Raw genomic sequence first — 21,729 nt, 5'->3', positions numbered from 1 at the left:
TGGACGAACCCGGGGGTTTCAACATGTAGATAACCTGCAGGGTGTGGACGAACCCCGGGGTTTCAACATGTAGATAACCTGCCGGGTGTGGACGAACCCCGGGGTTTCAACGGTGTAGAATCACCTGCCGGGTGTGGACGAACCCCGGGGTTTCAACGGTGTAGAATCACCTGCCGGGTGTGGACGAACCCCGGGGTTTCAACATGTAGAATCACCTGCCGGGTGTGGACGAACCCCGGGGTTTCAACATGTAGAATCACCTGCAGGGTGTGGACGAACCCCGGGGTTTCAACATGTAGAATAACCTGCAGGGTGTGGACGAACCCCGGGGTTTCAACATGTAGAATCACCTGCCGGGTGTGGATGAACCCCGGGGGTGTTCTGTGTTCAGGGTCAATGGCACGGCCACCCACTGCTGCGCACCACCATGGCTGATGTAGGCCTGTCTAACCTCTTACAAAACAGCAGAACATGAGGACTCAGCGTTCACCTGGGTCATTGAGCTCATGTGTTGATTTCCTATTGTGCTGCTGTCAACTGTCTGGGTGTCATGTTCACGTCCTTTGACACGTCTGACCCGTTTGATTTCTCTGGCCTGTTGTGATTAGTCTGGCCCGTTTTTGATTTGTCTGACACACTCGGATCTGTGTCGGATCTGTGACTGACCCGTCGGATCTTTGTCTGGCCCGTCGGATCTGTGACTGACCCGTCGGATCTGTGTCTGGCCCGTCGGATCTGTGTCTGGCCCGTCGGATCTGTGTCTGGCCCGTCGGATCTGTGTCTGGCCCGTCGGATCTGTGTCTGGCCCGTCGGATCTGTGTCTGGCCCGTCGGATCTGTGTCTGACCTGTTTGCGTCTCTGTTTCCTGCGCAGGTACAAGATGATCCTGAAAGACGAGCGTCCAACAGACGACCAGAGAGGGATGTGCACAGAACTGCTGATGTCATACGACCCCGCCAAGAGAGACTGGCAGCAGGGGAAGACTAAGGTACGCTAAGGCCCCGTGGCTCTCACACGGCGTACTCTGCTGCGTGTACTGTGACCCAGGGGGTTTACAGGGTTGAACAGGGTAGAGTTACAGGGACCGAAGGAGCATCAGCTTCAGGCTAACAACAAACCCACAGCTGGGACAGGATCAGATGAAATATCAGGTCTTCTCTCTTCCTTACATAGGGCTTCATCTTTTACAAGCCTTCCTCATCAGCCACGTATTGGCTATCTGCCTGGCGCCATGGAAATCTGCCATGGCTATCTTACTTACAGTGTTTAGCTCCATGACGCACTGTAATATGATGCAGGACCCCTCCAACTTAGTGTTTTGATCCATGACGCACTGTAATATGGTGCAGGACCCCTCCAACTTAGTGTTTTGATCCATGACGCACTGTAATATGATGCAGGACCCCTCTAACTTAGTGTTTTGATCCATGACGCACTGTAATATGGTGCAGGACCCCTCTAACTTAGTGTTTTGATCCATGACGCACTGTAATATGATGCAGGACCCCTCTAACTTAGTGTTTTGATCCATGACGCACTGTAATATGATGCAGGACCCCTCTAACTTAGTGTTTTGATCCATGACACACTGTAATATGGTGCAGGACCCCTCTAACTTAGCGTTTTGATCCATGACGCACTGTAATATGATGCAGGACCCCTCTAACTTAGTGTTTTGATCCATGACGCACTGTAATATGATGCAGGACCCCTCCAACTTAGTGTTTTGATCCATGACGCACTGTAATATGGTGCAGGACCCCTCTAACTTAGTGTTTTGATCCATGACGCACTGTAATATGATGCAGGACCCCTCTAACTTAGTGTTTTGATCCATGACGCACTGTAATATGGTGCAGGACCCCTCTAACTTAGTGTTTTGAGCCATGACGCACTGTAATATGATGCAGGACCCCTCTAACTTAGTGTTTTGAGCCATGACGCACTGTAATATGATGCAGGACCCCTCTAACTTAGTGTTTTGATCCATGACACACTGTAATATGGTGCAGGACCCCTCTAACTTAGTGTTTTGATCCATGACGCACTGTAATATGATGCAGGACCCCTCCAACTTAGTGTTTTGATCCATGACACACTGTAATATGGTGCAGGACCCCTCTAACTTAGTGTTTTGATCCATGACGCACTGTAATATGATGCAGGACCCCTCTAACTTAGTGTTTTGATCCATGACGCACTGTAATATGGTGCAGGACCCCTCTAACTTAGTGTTTTGAGCCATGACGCACTGTAATATGATGCAGGACCCCTCTAACTTAGTGTTTTGAGCCATGACGCACTGTAATATGATGCAGGACCCCTCTAACTTAGTGTTTTGATCCATGACGCACTGTAATATGGTGCAGGACCCCTCCAACTTAGCGTTTTGATCCATGACGCACTGTAATATGATGCAGGACCCCTCTAACTTAGTGTTTTGATCCATGACGCACTGTAATATGATGCAGGACCCCTCTAACTTAGTGTTTTGATCCATGACGCACTGTAATATGGTGCAGGACCCCTCCAACTTAGCGTTTTGATCCATGACACACTGTAATATGATGCAGGACCCCTCTAACTTAGTGTTTTGATCCATGACGCACTGTAATATGATGCAGGACCCCTCTAACTTAGTGTTTTGATCCATGACACACTGTAATATGATGCAGGACCCCTCCAACTTAGCGTTTTGATCCATGACACACTGTAATATGATGCAGGACCCCTCTAACTTAGTGTTTTGATCCATGACACACTGTAATATGATGCAGGACCCCTCTAACTTAGTGTTTTGATCCATGACGCACTGTAATATCCACCAGAGGGATGAGGTGTAGAATGGTGGTGGGTGAATAAAGATGTGTAGCATGACCAGGTCTGTGTAATCTGAGGGAAATATGTGTCTCTAATATGGTCATACATTTGGGAGGAGGAGAGGAAGTGCAGCTCAGTTTCCACCTCATTTTGTGTGGCAGTGTTGCACATATCCTGTCTTCTCTTGAGAGCCAGGTCTACATACAGTGGTCTGTCTCAATAGCAAGGCTATGCTCACTGAGTCTGTACATAGTCAAAGCTTTCCTTAAGTTTGGGTCAGTCACAGTAGTCAGGTATTCTGCCACTGTGTTCTCTCTGTTTAGGGCCAAATAGCATTCTAGTTTGCTCAGTTTTTTTGTTAATTCTTTCCAATGTGTCAAGTAATTATCTTTTGTTTTCTCATGATTTGGTTGGGTCTAATTGTGTTGCTGTCCTGGGGCTCTGTGGGGTCTGTTTGTGTTTGTGAACAGAGCCCCAGGACCAGCTTGCTTAGGGGACTCTTCTCCAGGTTTATCTCTCTGTAGGTGATGGCTTTGTAATGGAAGGTTTGGGAATCGCTTCCTTTTAGGTGGTTGTAGAATTTAACGGGTCTTTTCTGGATTTTGATAATTAGCAGGTATCGGCCTAATTCTGCTCTGCTTGCATTATTTGGTGTTTTACACAGAGGATATTTTTACAGAATTCTGCAAATGTAAATAAGGTATTTCTGTTTTTTGTTTTTAATACATTTACATTTTAGTCATTTAGCAGACGCTCTTATCCAGAGCGACTTACAGTAGTGAATGCATACATTTTATACATTTATTTTTTTTATTTTTTTATTTTTTTGTACTGGCCCCCCGTGGGAATCGAACCCACAACCCTGGCGTTGCACACACCATGTAATGTTAGTTTATTGACAGTGTGATGTTAGTTTGTTGACAGTGTAGTGTAATGTTAGTTTGTTGACAGTGTAATGTTAGTTTGTTGACAGTGTAATGTTAGTTTGTTGACAGTGTAATGTTAGTTTGTTGACAGTGTAGTGTAATGTTAGTTTGTTGACAGTGTAATGTTAGTTTGTTGACAGTGTAATGTTAGTTTGTTGACAGTGTGATGTTAGTTTATTGACAGTGTAATGTTAGTTTGTTGACAGTGTAATGTAATGTTAGTTTGTTGACAGTGTAATGGTAGTTTGTTGACAGTGTGATGTAATGTTAGTTTATTGACAGTGTAATGTTAGTTTGTTGACAGTGTAATGTTAGTTTATTGACCGTGTCATGTAATGTTAGTTTGTTGACCGTGTCATGTAATGTTAGTTTGTTGACCGTGTAATGTAACGTTAGTTTGTTGACAGTGTGATGTTAGTTTATTGACAGTGTAATGTTAGTTTGTTGACCGTGTAATGTTAGTTTGTTGACAGTGTAATGTTAGTTTGTTGACAGTGTAATGTTAGTTTGTTGACAGTGTAATGTAATGTTAGTTTGCTGACAGTGTAATGTAATGTTAGTTTGCTGACAGTGTAATGTTAGTTTGTTGACAGTGTAATGTTAGTTTGTTGACAGTGTAATGTTAGTTTGTTGACAGTGTAATGTTAGTTTGTTGACAGTGTAATGTTAGTTTGTTGACAGTGTAATGTTAGTTAATTGACAGTGTAATGTTAGTTTGTTGACCGTGTAATGTTAGTTTGTTGACAGTGTAATGTTAGTTTGTTGACAGTGTAATGTTAGTTTGTTGACAGTGTAATGTTAGTTTGTTGACAGTGTAATGTTAGTTTGTTGACCGTGTAATGTTAGTTTGTTGACAGTGTAATGTTAGTTTGTTGAGAGTGTAATGTTAGTTTGTTGACCGTGTAATGTTAGTTTGTTGACAGTGTAATGTTAGTTTGTTGACAGTGTAATGTTAGTTTGTTGACAGTGTGATGTTAGTTTATTGACAGTGTAATGTTAGTTTATTGACCGTGTAATGTTAGTTTGTTGACAGTGTAATGTTAGTTTGTAGAATTGTAGAATTTAACGGCTCTTTTCTGGATTTTGATAATTAGCAGGTATCGGCCTAATTCTGCTCTGCTTGCATTATTTGGTGTTTTACACAGAGGATATTTTTACAGAATTCTGCAAATGTAAATAAGGTATTTCTGTTTTTTGTTTTTAATACATTTACATTTTAGTCATTTAGCAGACGCTCTTATCCAGAGCGACTTACAGTAGTGAATGCATACATTTTATACATTTATTTATTTTTATTTTTTATTTTTTTGTACTGGCCCCCCGTGGGAATCGAACCCACAACCCTGGCGTTGCACACACCATGTAATGTTAGTTTATTGACAGTGTGATGTTAGTTTGTTGACAGTGTAGTGTAATGTTAGTTTGTTGACAGTGTAATGTTAGTTTGTTGACAGTGTAATGTTAGTTTGTTGACAGTGTAATGTTAGTTTGTTGACAGTGTAATGTTAGTTTGTTGACAGTGTAATGTAATGTTAGTTTGACAGTGTAATGTTAGTTTGTTGACAGTGTAATGTTAGTTTGTTGACAGTGTAGTGTAATGTTAGTTTGTTGACAGTGTAGTGTAATGTTAGTTTGTTGACAGTGTAATGTTAGTTTGTTGACAGTGTAATGTAATGTTAGTTTGACAGTGTAATGTAATGTTAGTTTGTTGACAGTGTAGTGTTAGTTTGTTGACAGTGTAATGTTAGTTTGTTGACAGTGTAATGTTAGTTTGTTGACAGTGTAATGTAATGTTAGTTTGTTGACAGTGTAATGGTAGTTTGTTGACAGTGTGATGTAATGTTAGTTTATTGACAGTGTAATGTTAGTTTATTGACAGTGTAATGTTAGTTTGTTGACAGTGTAATGTTAGTTTATTGACCGTGTCATGTAATGTTAGTTTATTGACCGTGTCATGTAATGTTAGTTTGTTGACCGTGTAATGTTAGTTTGTTGACAGTGTAATGTTAGTTTGTTGACCGTGTAATGTAATGTTAGTTTGTTGACAGTGTGATGTTAGTTTATTGACAGTGTAATGTTAGTTTGTTGACCGTGTAATGTTAGTTTGTTGACAGTGTAATGTTAGTTTGTTGACAGTGTAATGTTAGTTTGTTGACAGTGTAATGTAATGTTAGTTTGCTGACAGTGTAATGTAATGTTAGTTTGCTGACAGTGTAATGTAATGTTAGTTTGCTGACAGTGTAATGTTAGTTTGTTGACAGTGTAATGTTAGTTTGTTGACAGTGTAATGTTAGTTTGTTGACAGTGTAATGTTAGTTTGTTGACAGTGTAATGTTAGTTTATTGACAGTGTAATGTTAGTTTATTGACAGTGTAATGTTAGTTTGTTGACAGTGTAATGTTAGTTTGTTGACCGTGTAATGTAATGTTAGTTTGTTGACAGTGTAATGTTAGTTTGTTGACCGTGTAATGTTAGTTTGTTGACCGTGTAATGTTAGTTTGTTGACAGTGTAATGTTAGTTTGTTGACAGTGTAATGTTAGTTTGTTGACCGTGTAATGTTAGTTTGTTGACCGTGTAATGTTAGTTTGTTGACAGTGTAATGTTAGTTTGTTGACAGTGTAGTGTAATGTTAGTTTGTTGACAGTGTAATGTTAGTTTGTTGACCGTGTAATGTAATGTTAGTTTGTTGACCGTGTAATGTTAGTTTGTTGACAGTGTAATGTTAGTTTGTTGACAGTGTAATGTTAGTTTATTGACCGTGTCATGTAATGTTTGTTTGTTGACCGTGTAATGTTAGTTTGTTGACAGTGTAATGTTAGTTTATTGACCGTGTCATGTAATGTTTGTTTGTTGACCGTGTAATGTTAGTTTCTTGACAGTGTAATGTTAGTTTGTTGACCGTGTAATGTAATGTTTGTTTGTTGACCGTGTAATGTTAGTTTGTTGACAGTGTAATGTTAGTTTGTTGACAGTGTAATGTTAGTTTATTGACCGTGTAATGTTAGTTTGTTGACAGTGTAATGTTAGTTTGTTGACAGTGTAATGTTAGTTTGTTGACAGTGTAATGTTAGTTTGTTGACAGTGTAATGTAATGTTACTTTATTGACCGTGTAATGTTAGTTTATTGACAGTGTAATGTTAGTTTGTTGACAGTGTAATGTAATGTTAGTTTATTGATAGTGTAATGTAATGTTAGTTTGTTGACAGTGTAATGTTAGTTTGTTGACAGTGTAATGTTAGTTTGTTGACAGTGTAATGTTAGTTTGTTGGCAGTGTAATGTAATGTTAGTTTGTTGACCGTGTAATGTGATGTTAGTTTGTTGACAGTGTAATGTTAGTTTGTTGACAGTGTAATGGTAGTTTGTTGACAGTGTAATGTAATGTTTGCTGACAGTGTAATGTAATGTTAGTTTGCTGACAGTGTAATGTTAGTTTGTTGACAGTGTAATGTTAGTTTGTTGACAGTGTAATGTTAGTTTGTTGACAGTGTAATGTTAGTGTGTTGACAGTGTAATGTAATGTTAGTTTGTTGACCGTGTAATGTAATGTTAGTTTGTTGACCATGTAATGTTAGTTTGTTGACCGTGTAATGTTAGTTTGTTGACCGTGTAATGTTAGTTTGTTGACAGTGTAATGTTAGTTTATTGACAGTGTAATGTTAGTTTATTGACAGTGTAATGTTAGTTTATTGACAGTGTAATGTTAGTTTGTTGACAGTGTAATGTTAGTTTGTTGACAGTGTAATGTTAGTTTGTTGACAGTGTAATGTTAGTTTGTTGACAGTGTAATGTAATGTTAGTTTGTTGACAGTGTAATGTAATGTTAGTTTGTTGACAGTGTAATGTAATGTTAGTTTGCTGACAGTGTAATGTTAGTTTGCTGACAGTGTAATGTTAGTTTGACAGTAATGTTAGTTTGTTGACAGTGTAATGTTAGTTTGTTGACAGTGTAATGTTAGTTTGTTGACAGTGTAATGTTAGTGTGTTGACAGTGTAATGTAATGTTAGTTTGTTGACCGTGTAATGTAATGTTAGTTTGTTGACCATGTAATGTTAGTTTGTTGACCGTGTAATGTTAGTTTGTTGACCGTGTAATGTTAGTTTGTTGACAGTGTAATGTAATGTTAGTTTGCTGACAGTGTAATGTTAGTTTATTGACAGTGTAATGTTAGTTTATTGACAGTGTAATGTTAGTTTGTTGACAGTGTAATGTTAGTTTGTTGACAGTGTAATGTTAGTTTGTTGACAGTGTAATGTTAGTTTGTTGACAGTGTAATGTAATGTTAGTTTGTTGACAGTGTAATGTTAGTTTGCTGACAGTGTAATGTTAGTTTGTTGACAGTGTAATGTTAGTTTGTTGACAGTTTAATGTTAGTTTGACAGTGTAATGTTAGTTTGTTGACAGTGTAATGTTAGTTTGTTGACAGTATAATGTTAGTTTGTTGACAGTGTAATGTAATGTTAGTTTATCGACCGTGTAATGTTAGTTTATTGACAGTGTAATGTTAGTTTGTTGACAGTGTAATGTTAGTTTGTTGACAGTGTAATGTTAGTTTGTTGACAGTGTAATGTTAGTTTGTTGACAGTTTAATGTTAGTTTGTTGACAGTGTAATGTTAGTGTGTTGACATTGTAATGTTAGTTTGTTGACTGTGTAATGTAATGTTAGTTTGTTGACCGTGTAATGTAATGTTAGTTTGTTGACCGTGTAATGTTAGTTTATTGACCTTGTAATGTTAGTTTGTTGACAGTGTAATGTTAGTTTGTTGACAGTGTAATGTTAGTTTATTGACAGTGTAATGTTAGTTTGTTGACAGTGTAATGTTAGTTTGTTGGCAGTGTAATGGTAGTTTGTTGACAGTGTAATGGTAGTTTGTTGACAGTGTAATGTTAGTTTGTTGACAGTGTAATGTAATGTTAGTTTGACAGTGTAATGTAATGTTAGTTTGTTGACCTTGTAATGTTAGTTTGTTGACAGTGTAATGTTAGTTTGTTGACAGTGTAATGTTAGTTTGTTGACAGTGTAATGTTAGTTTGTTGACAGTGTAATGTTAGTGTGTTGACAGTGTAATGTAATGTTAGTTTGTTGACCGTGTAATGTAATGTTAGTTTGTTGACCATGTAATGTTAGTTTGTTGACCGTGTAATGTTAGTTTGTTGACAGTGTAATGTAATGTTAGTTTGCTGACAGTGTAATGTTAGTTTATTGACAGTGTAATGTTAGTTTATTGACAGTGTAATGTTAGTTTGTTGACAGTGTAATGTTAGTTTGTTGACAGTGTAATGTTAGTTTGTTGACAGTGTAATGTAATGTTAGTTTGTTGACAGTGTAATGTAATGTTAGTTTGCTGACAGTGTAATGTTAGTTTGTTGACAGTGTAATGTTAGTTTGTTGACAGTTTAATGTTAGTTTGTTGACAGTGTAATGTTAGTTTGACAGTGTAATGTTAGTTTGTTGACAGTGTAATGTTAGTTTGTTGACAGTATAATGTTAGTTTGTTGACAGTGTAATGTAATGTTAGTTTATCGACCGTGTAATGTTAGTTTATTGACAGTGTAATGTTAGTTTGTTGACAGTGTAATGTTAGTTTGTTGACAGTGTAATGTTAGTTTGTTGACAGTGTAATGTTTGTTTGTTGACAGTGTAATGTTAGTTTGTTGACAGTTTAATGTTAGTTTGTTGACAGTGTAATGTTAGTGTGTTGACATTGTAATGTTAGTTTGTTGACTGTGTAATGTAATGTTAGTTTGTTGACCGTGTAATGTAATGTTAGTTTGTTGACCGTGTAATGTTAGTTTATTGACCTTGTAATGTTAGTTTGTTGACAGTGTAATGTTAGTTTATTGACAGTGTAATGTTAGTTTGTTGACAGTGTAATGTTAGTTTGTTGACAGTGTAATGGTAGTTTGTTGACAGTGTAATGGTAGTTTGTTGACAGTGTAATGGTAGTTTGTTGACAGTGTAATGGTAGTTTGTTGACAGTGTAATGGTAGTTTGTTGACAGTGTAATGTAATGTTAGTTTATTGACAGTGTAATGTAATGTTAGTTTATTGACCGTGTAATGTTAGTTTATTGACAGTGTAATGTTAGTTTGTTGACAGTTTAATGTTAGTTTGTTGACAGTGTAATGTTAGTGTGTTGACATTGTAATGTTAGTTTGTTGACTGTGTAATGTAATGTTAGTTTGTTGACCGTGTAATGTTAGTTTATTGACCGTGTAATGTTAGTTTGCTGACAGTGTAATGTTAGTTTGTTGACAGTGTAATGTTAGTTTGTTGACCGTGTAATGTAATGTTAGTTTGTTGACCATGTAATGTTAGTTTGTTGACCGTGTAATGTTAGTTTGTTGACCGTGTAATGTTAGTTTGTTGACAGTGTAATGTAATGTTAGTTTGCTGACAGTGTAATGTAATGTTAGTTTGCTGACAGTGTAATGTTAGTTTATTGACAGTGTAATGTTAGTTTATTGACAGTGTAATGTTAGTTTGTTGACAGTGTAATGTTAGTTTGTTGACAGTGTAATGTTAGTTTGTTGACAGTGTAATGTAATGTTAGTTTGTTGACAGTGTAATGTAATGTTAGTTTGCTGACAGTGTAATGTTAGTTTGTTGACAGTGTAATGTTAGTTTGTTGACAGTGTAATGTTAGTTTGTTGACAGTGTAATGTTAGTTTGTTGACAGTGTAATGTTAGTTTGACAGTGTAATGTTAGTTTGTTGACAGTGTAATGTTAGTTTGTTGACAGTGTAATGTTAGTTTGTTGACAGTATAATGTTAGTTTGTTGACAGTGTAATGTAATGTTAGTTTATCGACCGTGTAATGTTAGTTTATTGACAGTGTAATGTTAGTTTATTGACAGTGTAATGTTAGTTTGTTGACAGTGTAATGTTAGTTTGTTGACAGTGTAATGTTAGTTTGTTGACAGTGTAATGTTAGTTTGTTGACAGTTTAATGTTAGTTTGTTGACAGTGTAATGTTAGTGTGTTGACATTGTAATGTTAGTTTGTTGACTGTGTAATGTAATGTTAGTTTGTTGACCGTGTAATGTAATGTTAGTTTGTTGACCGTGTAATGTTAGTTTATTGACCTTGTAATGTTAGTTTGTTGACAGTGTAATGTTAGTTTGTTGACAGTGTAATGTTAGTTTATTGACAGTGTAATGTTAGTTTGTTGACAGTGTAATGGTAGTTTGTTGACAGTGTAATGGTAGTTTGTTGACAGTGTAATGGTAGTTTGTTGACAGTGTAATGGTAGTTTGTTGACAGTGTAATGGTAGTTTGTTGACAGTGTAATGGTAGTTTGTTGACAGTGTAATGTAATGTTAGTTTATTGACAGTGTAATGTAATGTTAGTTTATTGACCGTGTAATGTTAGTTTATTGACAGTGTAATGTTAGTTTGTTGACAGTTTAATGTTAGTTTGTTGACAGTGTAATGTTAGTGTGTTGACATTGTAATGTTAATTTGTTGACTGTGTAATGTTAGTTTGTTGACCGTGTAATGTAATGTTAGTTTGTTGACCGTGTAATGTTAGTTTATTGACCGTGTAATGTTAGTTTGCTGACAGTGTAATGTTAGTTTGTTGACAGTGTAATGTTAGTTTGTTGACAGTGTAATGTTAGTTTGTTGACAGTGTAATGTTAGTGTGTTGACAGTGTAATGTTAGTTTGTTGACCGTGTAATGTAATGTTAGTTTGTTGACCGTGTAATGTAATGTTAGTTTGTTGACCGTGTAATGGTAGTTTGTTGACCGTGTAATGGTAGTTTGTTGACAGTGTAATGGTAGTTTGTTGACAGTGTAATGGTAGTTTGTTGACAGTGTTATGGTAGTTTGTTGACAGTGTAATGGTAGTTTGTTGACAGTGTAATGTTAGTTTGTTGACAGTGTAATGTTAGTTTGTTGACAGTGTAATGTTAGTTTGTTGACAGTGTAATGTTAGTTTGTTGACAGTGTAATGTAATGTTAGTTTGTTGACAGTGTAATGTAATGTTAGTTTGCTGACAGTGTAATGTAATGTTAGTTTGCTGACAGTGTAATGTTAGTTTGTTGACAGTGTAATGTTAGTTTGTTGACAGTGTAATGTAATTTTAGTTTGTTGACAGTGTAATGTAATGTTAGTTTGTTGACAGTGTAATGTAATGTTAGTTTGCTGACAGTGTAATGTTAGTTTGTTGACAGTGTAATGTTAGTTTGTTGACAGTGTAATGTTAGTTTGTTGACAGTGTAATGTTAGTTTGTTGACAGTTTAATGTTAGTTTGTTGACCGTGTAATGTAATGTTAGTTTGTTGACCGTGTAATGTTAGTTTGCTGACAGTGTAATGTTAGTTTGCTGACAGTGTAATGTTAGTTTGTTGACAGTGTAATGTTAGTTTGTTGACAGTGTAATGTTAGTTTGTTGACAGTGTAATGTTAGTTTGTTGACAGTGTAATGTTAGTTTATTGACAGTGTAATGTTAGTTTGTTGACAGTGTAATGTAATGTTAGTTTGTTGACAGTGTAATGTAATGTTAGTTTGTTGACAGTGTAATGTAATGTTAGTTTATTGATAGTGTAATGTAATGTTAGTTTGTTGACAGTGTAATGTTAGTTTGACAGTGTAATGTTAGTTTGTTGACAGTGTAATGTAATGTTAGTTTGACAGTGTAATGTTAGTTTGACAGTGTAATGTTAGTTTGTTGACAGTGTAATGTTAGTTTGTTGACAGTGTAATGTTAGTTTATTGACAGTGTAAATTGTACACAGACCTTATATGAAACCCTAGAGATGAACAGTTTCTTCCAAGGCCTTTTATCCTCTGTAATCTCTGGATGCACATTGAGTTGGGGGCAGAGATTCACAGGACCATATCGCAAGTGAATGTTGGTGCCCATAATTATGTGTCATGCCTTTTGTGCGTAGTGTTTTGGTTATCAGTGCCATATTTTTGGGGGGGTTAACGGTAGGAAAGTAAGGTGGGTTTGAAAGTAGAGGTTTGGATTGCATTTCCTGTGTAGAACGGTCTAATTATATCCACGTCTGATTGGCGATGAGGAAGCTAGGACCAGACGGTAGGGTGGCAGTATAGGATGTGGGAAGGAAGGATGTTGTCCAGGAAGCTTCCTCTCTGTGACTCGGAGAGTGTAGAGGAGAAACAGGAGCTGGGGTGGGGGGGGGGGGGGGGAGTAGGGCTGGGGGGCTGGGGGGTGGGGGCTGGGGGGGGGGAGTAGGGGTGGGAGCTGGGGGGGGGGGGGAGTAGGGCTGGGGGGGGGGGGGAGTAGGGCTGGGGGGGGGGAGTAGGGGTGGGAGCTGGGGGGGGGGGGGGGGGAGTAGGGCTGGGGGGGAGAGGGTTGGGGGGAAGCTGGGAGCTGGGGGGGAGTAGGGCTGGGGGGGAGCCGGGGGGGGGAGTAGGGCTGGGGGGGAGTAGGTCTACAGCTGTGTCCCTGTCATTACTGCCACATCTGGCCCAGTTAGCAGGAACTGAGAGCTGATAACCCCTCCCTGACTGAATACTGTAGATTTAACTAGGAGGGGAGTGGTACCTACAGTATTCAGTCAGGGAGGGGGTTAACTAGCCCCGGTGGAATGCTCTTCCACGAGGAGGGGAGTGGCCTGCTGTCCCCTCCCTTCTAGTGTCTCTCCCTTTCAATCTCAATCTCTCTCTGCCTCCTCCCCTCCCAAACCCGTCTGTCTCTCTCTCTCTCTCTGCCTCCTCCCCTCCCAAACCCGTCTGTCTCTCTCTCTCTCTCTGCCTCCTCCCCTCCCAAACCCGTCTGTCTCTCTCTCTCACGCCCTGCCTCCTCCCCTCCCAAACCCGTCTGTCTCTCTCTCTCTCTGCCTCCTCCCCTCCCAAACCCGTCTGTCTCTCTCTCTCTCGCCCTGCCTCCTCCCCTCCTGTCTCTCTCTCTCTCTCTCGCCCTGCCTCCTCCCCTCCTGTCTCTCTCTCTCTCTCTCGCCCTGCCTCCTCCCCTCCTGTCTCTCTCTCTCTCTCTCGCCCTGCCTCCTCCCCTCCTGTCTCTCTCTCTCTCTCTCTCTCTCGCCCTGCCTCCTCCCCTCCTGTCTCTCTCTCTCTCTCTCTCGCCCTGCCTCCTCCCCTCCTGTCTCTCTCTCTCTCTCGCCCTGCCTCCTCCCCTCCTGTCTCTCTCTCTCTCTCTCTCTCTCTCGCCCTGCCTCCTCCCCTCCTGTCTCTCTCTCTCTCTCTCTCGCCCTGCCTCCTCCCCTCCTGTCTCTCTCTCTCTCTCTCTCGCCCTGCCTCCTCCCCTCCTGTCTCTCTCTCTCTCTCTCGCCCCTGCCTCCTCCCCTCCTGTCTCTCTCTCTCTCTCTCTCGCCCTGCCTCCTCCCCTCCTGTCTCTCTCTCTCTCTCTCTCTCTCGCCCTGCCTCCTCCCCTCCTGTCTCTCTCTCTCTCTCTCGCCCCTGCCTCCTCCCCTCCTGTCTCTCTCTCTCTCTCTCGCCCTGCCTCCTCCCCTCCTGTCTCTCTCTCTCTCTCTCGCCCTGCCTCCTCCCCTCCTGTCTCTCTCTCTCTCTCTCGCCCTGCCTCCTCCCCTCCTGTCTCTCTCTCTCTCTCTCTCTCTCTCGCCCTGCCTCCTCCCCTCCTGTCTCTCTCTCTCTCTCTCTCGCCCTGCCTCCTCCCCTCCTGTCTCTCTCTCTCTCTCTCTCGCCCTGCCTCCTCCCCTCCTGTCTCTCTCTCTCTCTCTCTCGCCCTGCCTCCTCCCCTCCTGTCTCTCTCTCTCTCTCTCTCTCGCCCTGCCTCCTCCCCTCCTGTCTCTCTCTCTCTCTCTCTCTCTCTCTCTCTCTCTCTCGCCCTGCCTCCTCCCCTCCTGTCTCTCTCTCTCTCTCTCTCTCTCTCTCTCTCTCTCGCCCTGCCTCCTTGCCCTGCCTCCTGTCTCTCTCTCTCTCTCTCTCGCCCTGCCTCCTCGCCCTCCCCTCCTGTCTCTCTCCTGGCTCCTCTCTTAGTAGTCAGTGAGAAGCCAGAGATCCAGAACACCGACAGGATGTTAGCTGTGGGACTAACAACACAACACTGACTCTTTGCAGTAGCAGCACGGTCATATTGTTTTCCCGCGGGGCTCTCTGCAGTGACAGTCAGGGAGAATAGCCAGAAAAGTAGCTATCGCTCTGTGACAGTAGCTGAAACTAGCAGAGCCAAGAGGACTTAACCCAGAGAGAGGAAGAGTAGCAGGGAGAGTAGCTAACAGCTAACAGTGAGAGTAGCTAATAGGGAGAACAGCTAGCAGGGAGAGTAGCTAACAGCTAGCAGGGAGAGTAGCTAACAGCTAACAGTGAGAGTAGCTAATAGGGAGAATAGCTAGCAGGGAGAGTAGCTAACAGCTAGCAGGGAGAGTAGCTAACAGCTAGGAGCTCTGCAGCAAACAGCTGGGCATAAACGGACTGCATCCAGACCTTATCAAGAAGGACTAACTATCCTACAGGAACTAACCTCCATCCCTCTCTCTGCCGGGCCGTGCCGTGCGGGCCGGGCCGTGCGCCGTGTGTCATGTCCTGCAGGTGTTCCTGAAGGAAGAGCTGGAACTCAGGCTGGAGAAGGAGAGGGAAGAGGTGCGGAGACAGGCGGGAATGGTGATCCGGGCACACATACTCAGCTATGTGGCAAGGTGGGTACTGCTGGGGAGAGGGCTGGGAGGGAGTGACTGGGGGGGCTAGGGCGGAGTGACTGGGAGTGACTGGGGGGGGGTGGGAGGGAGGGAGTGACTGGGGGGCTGGGAGGGAGTGACTGGGGGGGCTAGGGGGGAGTGACTGGGAGTGACTGGGAGTGCTGGGAGGGAGTGACTGGGGGGGCTGGGAGGGAGTGACTGGGGGGCTGGGAGGGAGTGATTGGGGGGCTAGGGGGGAGTGACTGGGAGTGACTGGGAGTGCTGGGAGGGAGTGACTGGGGGGGCTGGGAGGGAGTGACTGGGGGGGTGGGAGGGAGTGACTGGGAGTGCTGGGAGGGAGTGACTGGGAGTGACGGAGTGACTGGGAGGGAGTGACGGAGTGACTGGGGGGGTGGGAGGGAGTGACTGGGGGGGCTGGGAGGGAGTGACTGGGGGGGGCTGGGAGGGAGTGACTGGGGGGCTAGGGGGGAGTGACTGAGAGTGACTGGGGGGGGTGGGAGGGAGTGACTGGGAGTGCTGGGAGGGAGTGACTGGGGGGGCTGGGAGGGAGTGACTGGGGGGGCTGGGAGGGAGTGACTGGGGGGGCTGGGAGGGAGTGACTGGGGGGGCTGGGAGGGAGTGACTGGGAGTGACTGGGGGGGTGGGAGGGAGTGACTGGGGGGGATGGGAGGGAGTGACTGGGGGGATGGGAGGGAGTGACTGGGGTGGCTGGGAGGGAGTGACTGGGGTGGCTGGGAGGGAGTGACTGGGGGGGCTGGGAGGGAGTGACTGTGGGGGCTGGGAGGGAGTGACTGGGGTGGCTGGGAGGGAGTGACTGGGGTGGCTGAGAGGGCTGGGAGGGAGTGACTGGGGGGGATGGGAGGGAGTGACTGGGGTGACTGGGAGGGAGTGACTGGGGGGGATGGGAGGGAGTGACTGGGGGGGCTGGGAGGGAGTGGCTGGGAGGGCTGGGAGGGAGTGGCTGGGAGGGCTGGGGGGGATGGGAGGGAGTGACTGGGGGGGCTGGGAGGGAGTGACTGGGGTGGCTGGGAGGGAGTGACTGGGGGGGATGGGAGGGAGTGACTGGGGGGGATGGGAGGGAGTGACTGGGAGCGCTGGGGGGAGTGACTGTTTATACCGATTTATTCTGTGAGGGGCGTGACACTGTTGTTGAAAGACGAACACTGAGGGACAGTCTGATCATGTGTTTCTAAATGGTAGTCAGCGGACAGTCAGAGCGAAAACAAACACTGTAGGGACAGTGCCATTAATGCCGTTAAACTGTAAAGGTAATGCCATTAATGCCGTTAAACTGTAAAGATAATGCCATTAAACTGTAAATAGAATGCCATTAATGCCGTTAAGCTGTAAAGATAATGCCATTAATGCCGTTAAACTGTAAATATAATGCCATTAATGCCGTTAAGCTGTAAAGATAATGCCATTAATGCCGTTAAACTGTAAAGATAATGCCATTTTGAAGCACACCAATTATCAGACAGTCCCTCAAGAATTATAAGATATAGTCACTCACTACGCATTGTGTTTCTGTGTTTCCCCCTCCTGTAGGAAGCGCTATAAGAAGGTGCTGGCCAGCACCGTCACTATCCAGAAGAACTACAGAGCTCACTTCTGGAGACGCCTGTTCCTTCGTCTCCGCGCCGCAGCTGTCATTCTACAGAAACGCCAGCGTGGTCGGCTGGCCCGAGGCCTCTATCGCCACCTCTCTGAGGAGAAGAAGAGGAAAGAGGAGGAGGAGGAGAGAAGGCAGGTAGAGGAGGAGGAGGAGAGGAGGAGGCTGGAGGAAGAGAAGAGACGAGAGGAGGAGGCGACACGGAGGGTGTTGGAGCTGGAGGAGGTGATGAGGAAGGAGGAGGAGAGACGGAGGATGTTGGAGTTGGAGGAGGTGATGAGGAAGGAGGAGGAGAGACTGAGGGTGTTGGAGTTGAGGAAGGAGGAGGAGAGATTGAGGGTGTTGGAGTTGGAGGAGGTGAGGAGGAGGAAGGAGGAGGAGAGACTGAGACTACAAAAGGAGCAGGAAGCAGCGAAGAGAAAGGAGGAGCTTTGCAACGGACAGCAAGTTGAAGACGCGGAGAGCGCTACAGCCAACAACAGGTAGCAGTGTGCCGTCTGTCATTCCAGTCTGTCTACAGCCCTCTGTCTTTACTCTTCATCTTCTAATCATCTTCCTCTTCTTCTCTCCACTTAGGAACTCCCTGGGGATGGATTCCCCTGCTCCCCATAAGGAGGTGTCCCTGCACCCCCACACGTCCGAGGAGGAGTCCCGTCAGATGGAGGAGATCTACCGGCTGGAGAAGGAGATTGAGAGGCTGCAGCGCCAGAAGGAGGACGGGGTGTCCATGTTAGGGGACGGTCTGGGAGGGAGCAGGGAGGAACTCCGACAGAGGAGAGACGCGGAGATCTACCGGCTGGAGAAGGAGGCGTCGCGCGTGGCCACTGAGTTCCTGGATCTCCTGGACTTTGGGGGTCTGGAACAGAGTCTGTCCAGCGAGGAGAACCTCAACGACCCCTCGGAGAGCACCGCTCCCCTGGCCCCGGTCGAGGAAGAGGAGGTGGACGAGGGCTTCCATGCTGAGGAGGAGTGTCCCGGTAACTTCCCTCTCGCCGCGGAGTTTCCTCTGGACCAAGAGGTCTTCTCCACTCTCCCTCCATCTCCCGCTGCCTTCGCTGAGAGTCTGGTAGCACATGCCCTGGCCCTCTCACAGGCTCCGTGTTGCCCCCCTGTTTACTACCCCCTCACCTCTATTGCCCCTACACACCACCTTGCTCCTCCTCTCCCTGCCCTCACCAACGGACGTGGTAAGGCTCTCTGTCACCAACCCACCAGGAGAATAGAGGTGGCTCCAGAGATCAACAGTGTACCCAGAAGAGTGGACCTGGTACACGACAGACCCTGCGCCAGGGTAGACGTTACGCCAACTAGAAGAGACCTGGTACCCTCCAGATTCCCAGAGGCTGTGCCAGTCAGGAGAGTAGAGCTAGTGCCCACTGTGCCTGTCCCAGTGCCCACTGTGGTGAGAGAGGAGGCGTCATTCAGCATCCTACCAGACACGGAGTCATACTGCGACCAGGAGGAGTTTGAGGAGGTGCAGGGGAGTACAGGCTCGGGAGACGGAGCCAGTATGACGGACGGACATGCTACTGATGAGGACGTGTTGAGGAAATCATCCTGTACTCAGAACAGCCTGGACTCCTTCAGAGGCAGCTCAGACTCTGTGAGTCGCATGTTTACATACCTGTACTGCATATATAACCTGTACTGCATTTATATACCTGTACTGCATTTATATACCTGTACTAAATATATATATATATACCTGTACTACATTTATATACCTGTACTACATATATATATATATATATACCTGTACTGCATTTATATACCTGTACTGCATTTATATACCTGTACTGCATTTATATACCTGTACTGCATTTATATACCTGTACCGCATTTATATACCTGTACTACATTTATATACCTGTACCACATTTATATACCTGTACCACATTTATATACCTGTACCGCATTTATATACCTGTACCACATTTATATACCTGTACCGCATTTATATACCTGTACCGCATTTATATACCTGTACCGCATTTATATACCTGTACTGCATTTATATACCTGTACCGCATTTATATACCTGTACCGCATTTATATACCTGTACTGCATTTATATACCTGTACTACATTTATATACCTGTACTACATTTATATACCTGTACTGCATTTATATATACCTGTACTACATTTATATACCTGTACTACATTTATATATATATACCTGTACTACATATATATATACCTGTACTGCATTTATATACCTGTACTACATATATATATATATATACCTGTACTACATATATATACCTGTACTGCGTTTATATGTTAGTCATTTAGCATCCGCTTTTTTCAAGATCTGAAGATCAAGAACTGTACCAACTACACACTACTATTCCAACTATGTAGTACACACTACTGTACCAAGTACACACTACTCTCCTTTATCTAACCACATTGTCCGATTTCAAAAAGGCTTTACAGCGAAAGCAAAACATTAGATTATGTCAGGAGAGTACCCAGCCAGAAATAATCAGACACCCATTTTTCAAGCTAGCATATAATGTCACATAAATCCAAACCACAGCTAAATGCAGCACTAACCTTTGATGATCTTCATCAGATGACACTCCTAGGACATTATGTTATACAATACATGCATGTTTTGTTCAATCAAGTTCATATTTATATCAAAAAACAGCTTTTTACATTAGCATGTTTTGTTCAGAACTAGCATACCCACCGAAAACTTCCGGTGAATTTACTAAATTACTCACGATAAACGTTCACAAAAAACATAACAATTATTTTAAGAATTATAGATACAGAACTCCTTTATGCAATCGCGGTGTCCGATTTTAAAATAGCTTTTCGGTGAAAGCACATTTTGCAATATTCTGAGTAGATAGCCCAGCCATCACGGCTAGCTATTTTGACACCCACCAAGTTTGGCACTCACCAAACTCAGATTTACTATAAGAAAAATTGGATTACCTTTGCTGTTCTTCGTCAGAATGCGCTCCCAGGACTTCTACTTCAACAACAAATGTTGTTTTGGTTCCAAATAATCCATAGTTATATCCAAATAGCTCCGTTTTGTTCGTGCGTTCAAGTCACTATCCGAAGGGTGACGCACCGGCGCATTTCGTGACAAAGAATTTCAAAATATTCCATTACTGTACTTCGAAGCATGTCAAACACTGTTTAAAATCAATTTTTATGCGATTTTTCTCGTAAAATAGCGATAATATTCCAACCGGGCGACGACGTATTCGTTCAAAGAGAGAAAGAAAAAAATGGAGTAGTCTCGTGCACGAGCGCTCCAGTGTCATTGTCTTCAGAAGGACCACTCTCCAAAACCCTTGCTGTTTGTTGCCCAGAGACTGCAGAGTTATCATTCCACGTTCTGGCGCCTTCCTAGAGCCAATGAAAGCCTTAGAAAATGTCACGTTACAGCACAGAGGCTGTATTTTCGATAGAGAGGCTAAAGAAGGACAAGAAATGGTCAGACAGGGCACTTCTCGTAAATCTTCTCAGGTTTTTGCCTGCCATATGAGTTCTGTTATACTCACAGACACCATTCAAACAGTTTTAGAAACTTTAGAGTGTTTTCTATCCAAATCGACTAATTATATGCATATTCTAGTTACTGGGCAGGAGTAGTAACCAGATTAAATCGGGTACGTTTTTTATCCGGCCGTGAAAATACTGCCCCCTATCCCAAACAGGTTAATAGATTATATTTATCAATTAACTAAAAGCAAAGGAAGTGGTACAGTGGTACAATGGATCGGATCCCAGCCGGCGACCCAAAACATAGCGCTGCGATGCCTTAGACCAGTGCCCCGAGTACTTAACAAAGAGCTGCAGTTAGTTTCAGAATGGGTGGCAAGGAATAAGTTAGTCCTAAATATTTCAAAAATAAAAGCATTGTATTTGGGACAAAACATTCACTAAATCATGTAATAAATAATGTGTAAATTGAGCAAGTTGAGGAGACTAAACTGCTTGGAGTAACCCTGGATTGTAAACTGTCATGGTCAAAACATATTGATACAACAGTAGCTAAGATGGGGAGAAGTCTGTCTATAATAAAGCACTGCTCTGCCTTCTTAACAACACTATCAACAAGGCAGGTCCTACAGGCCCTAGTTTCTACCTTCTTAACAACACTATCAACAAGGCAGGTCCTACAGGCCCTAGTTTCTACCTTCTTAACAGCACTATCAACAAGGCAGGTCCTACAGGCCCTAGTTTCTACCTTCTTAACAACACTATCAACAAGGCAGGTCCTACAGGCCCTAGTTTCTACCTTCTTAACAACACTATCAACAAGGCAGGTCCTACAGGCCCTAGTTTCTACCTTCTTAACAACACTATCAACAAGGCAGGTCCTACAGGCCCTAGTTTTGTTGCAGCTGGACTACTGTTCAGTCGTGTGGTCAGGTGCCACAAAGAGGGACTTAGGAAAATCATAATTGTCTCAGAACAGGGCAGCACGGCTGGCCCTTGGATGAACACAGAGAGCTAATATTAATAATATGCACGTCAATCTCTCCTGGCTCAAAGTGGAGGAGAGATTGACTTCGTCACTGCTTGTATTTATGAGAGGTACTGACATGTTGAATGCACTGAGCTGTTGCCTTGGCAGGAACTAATGGGGATCCCTAATAAACCCCAGGAAGAGTAGCTGCTGCCTTGGCAGGAACTAATGGGGATCCATAATAAACCCCAGGAAGAGTAGCTGCTGCCTTGGCAGGAACTAATGGGGATCCATAATAAACCCCAGGAAGAGTAGCTGCTGCCTTGGCAGGAACTAATGGGG

General features: G+C 43.2%; 1 protein-coding gene across 1 annotated transcript in view; it reads left to right on the top strand.

The window, feature by feature from the left end:
- myo10l3 (myosin X, like 3) overlaps positions 1-21,729 on the top strand; it is a 188,515-nt gene that overhangs the window by 122,123 nt on the left and 44,663 nt on the right. Inside the window, 4 exon segments of the mRNA XM_082967263.1 lie at positions 874-988; positions 15,231-15,337; positions 16,886-17,431; positions 17,526-18,552. Coding sequence (XP_082823389.1) covers positions 874-988; positions 15,231-15,337; positions 16,886-17,431; positions 17,526-18,552 — 1,795 coding nt within the window.

Source organism: Salmo salar, chromosome 21, assembly GCF_965601325.2.
Source record: "Salmo salar chromosome 21, fSalSal1, whole genome shotgun sequence".
NCBI lineage: Eukaryota > Metazoa > Chordata > Actinopteri > Salmoniformes > Salmonidae > Salmo > Salmo salar.
This window is presented reverse-complemented; position numbering and strand designations above follow the sequence as displayed.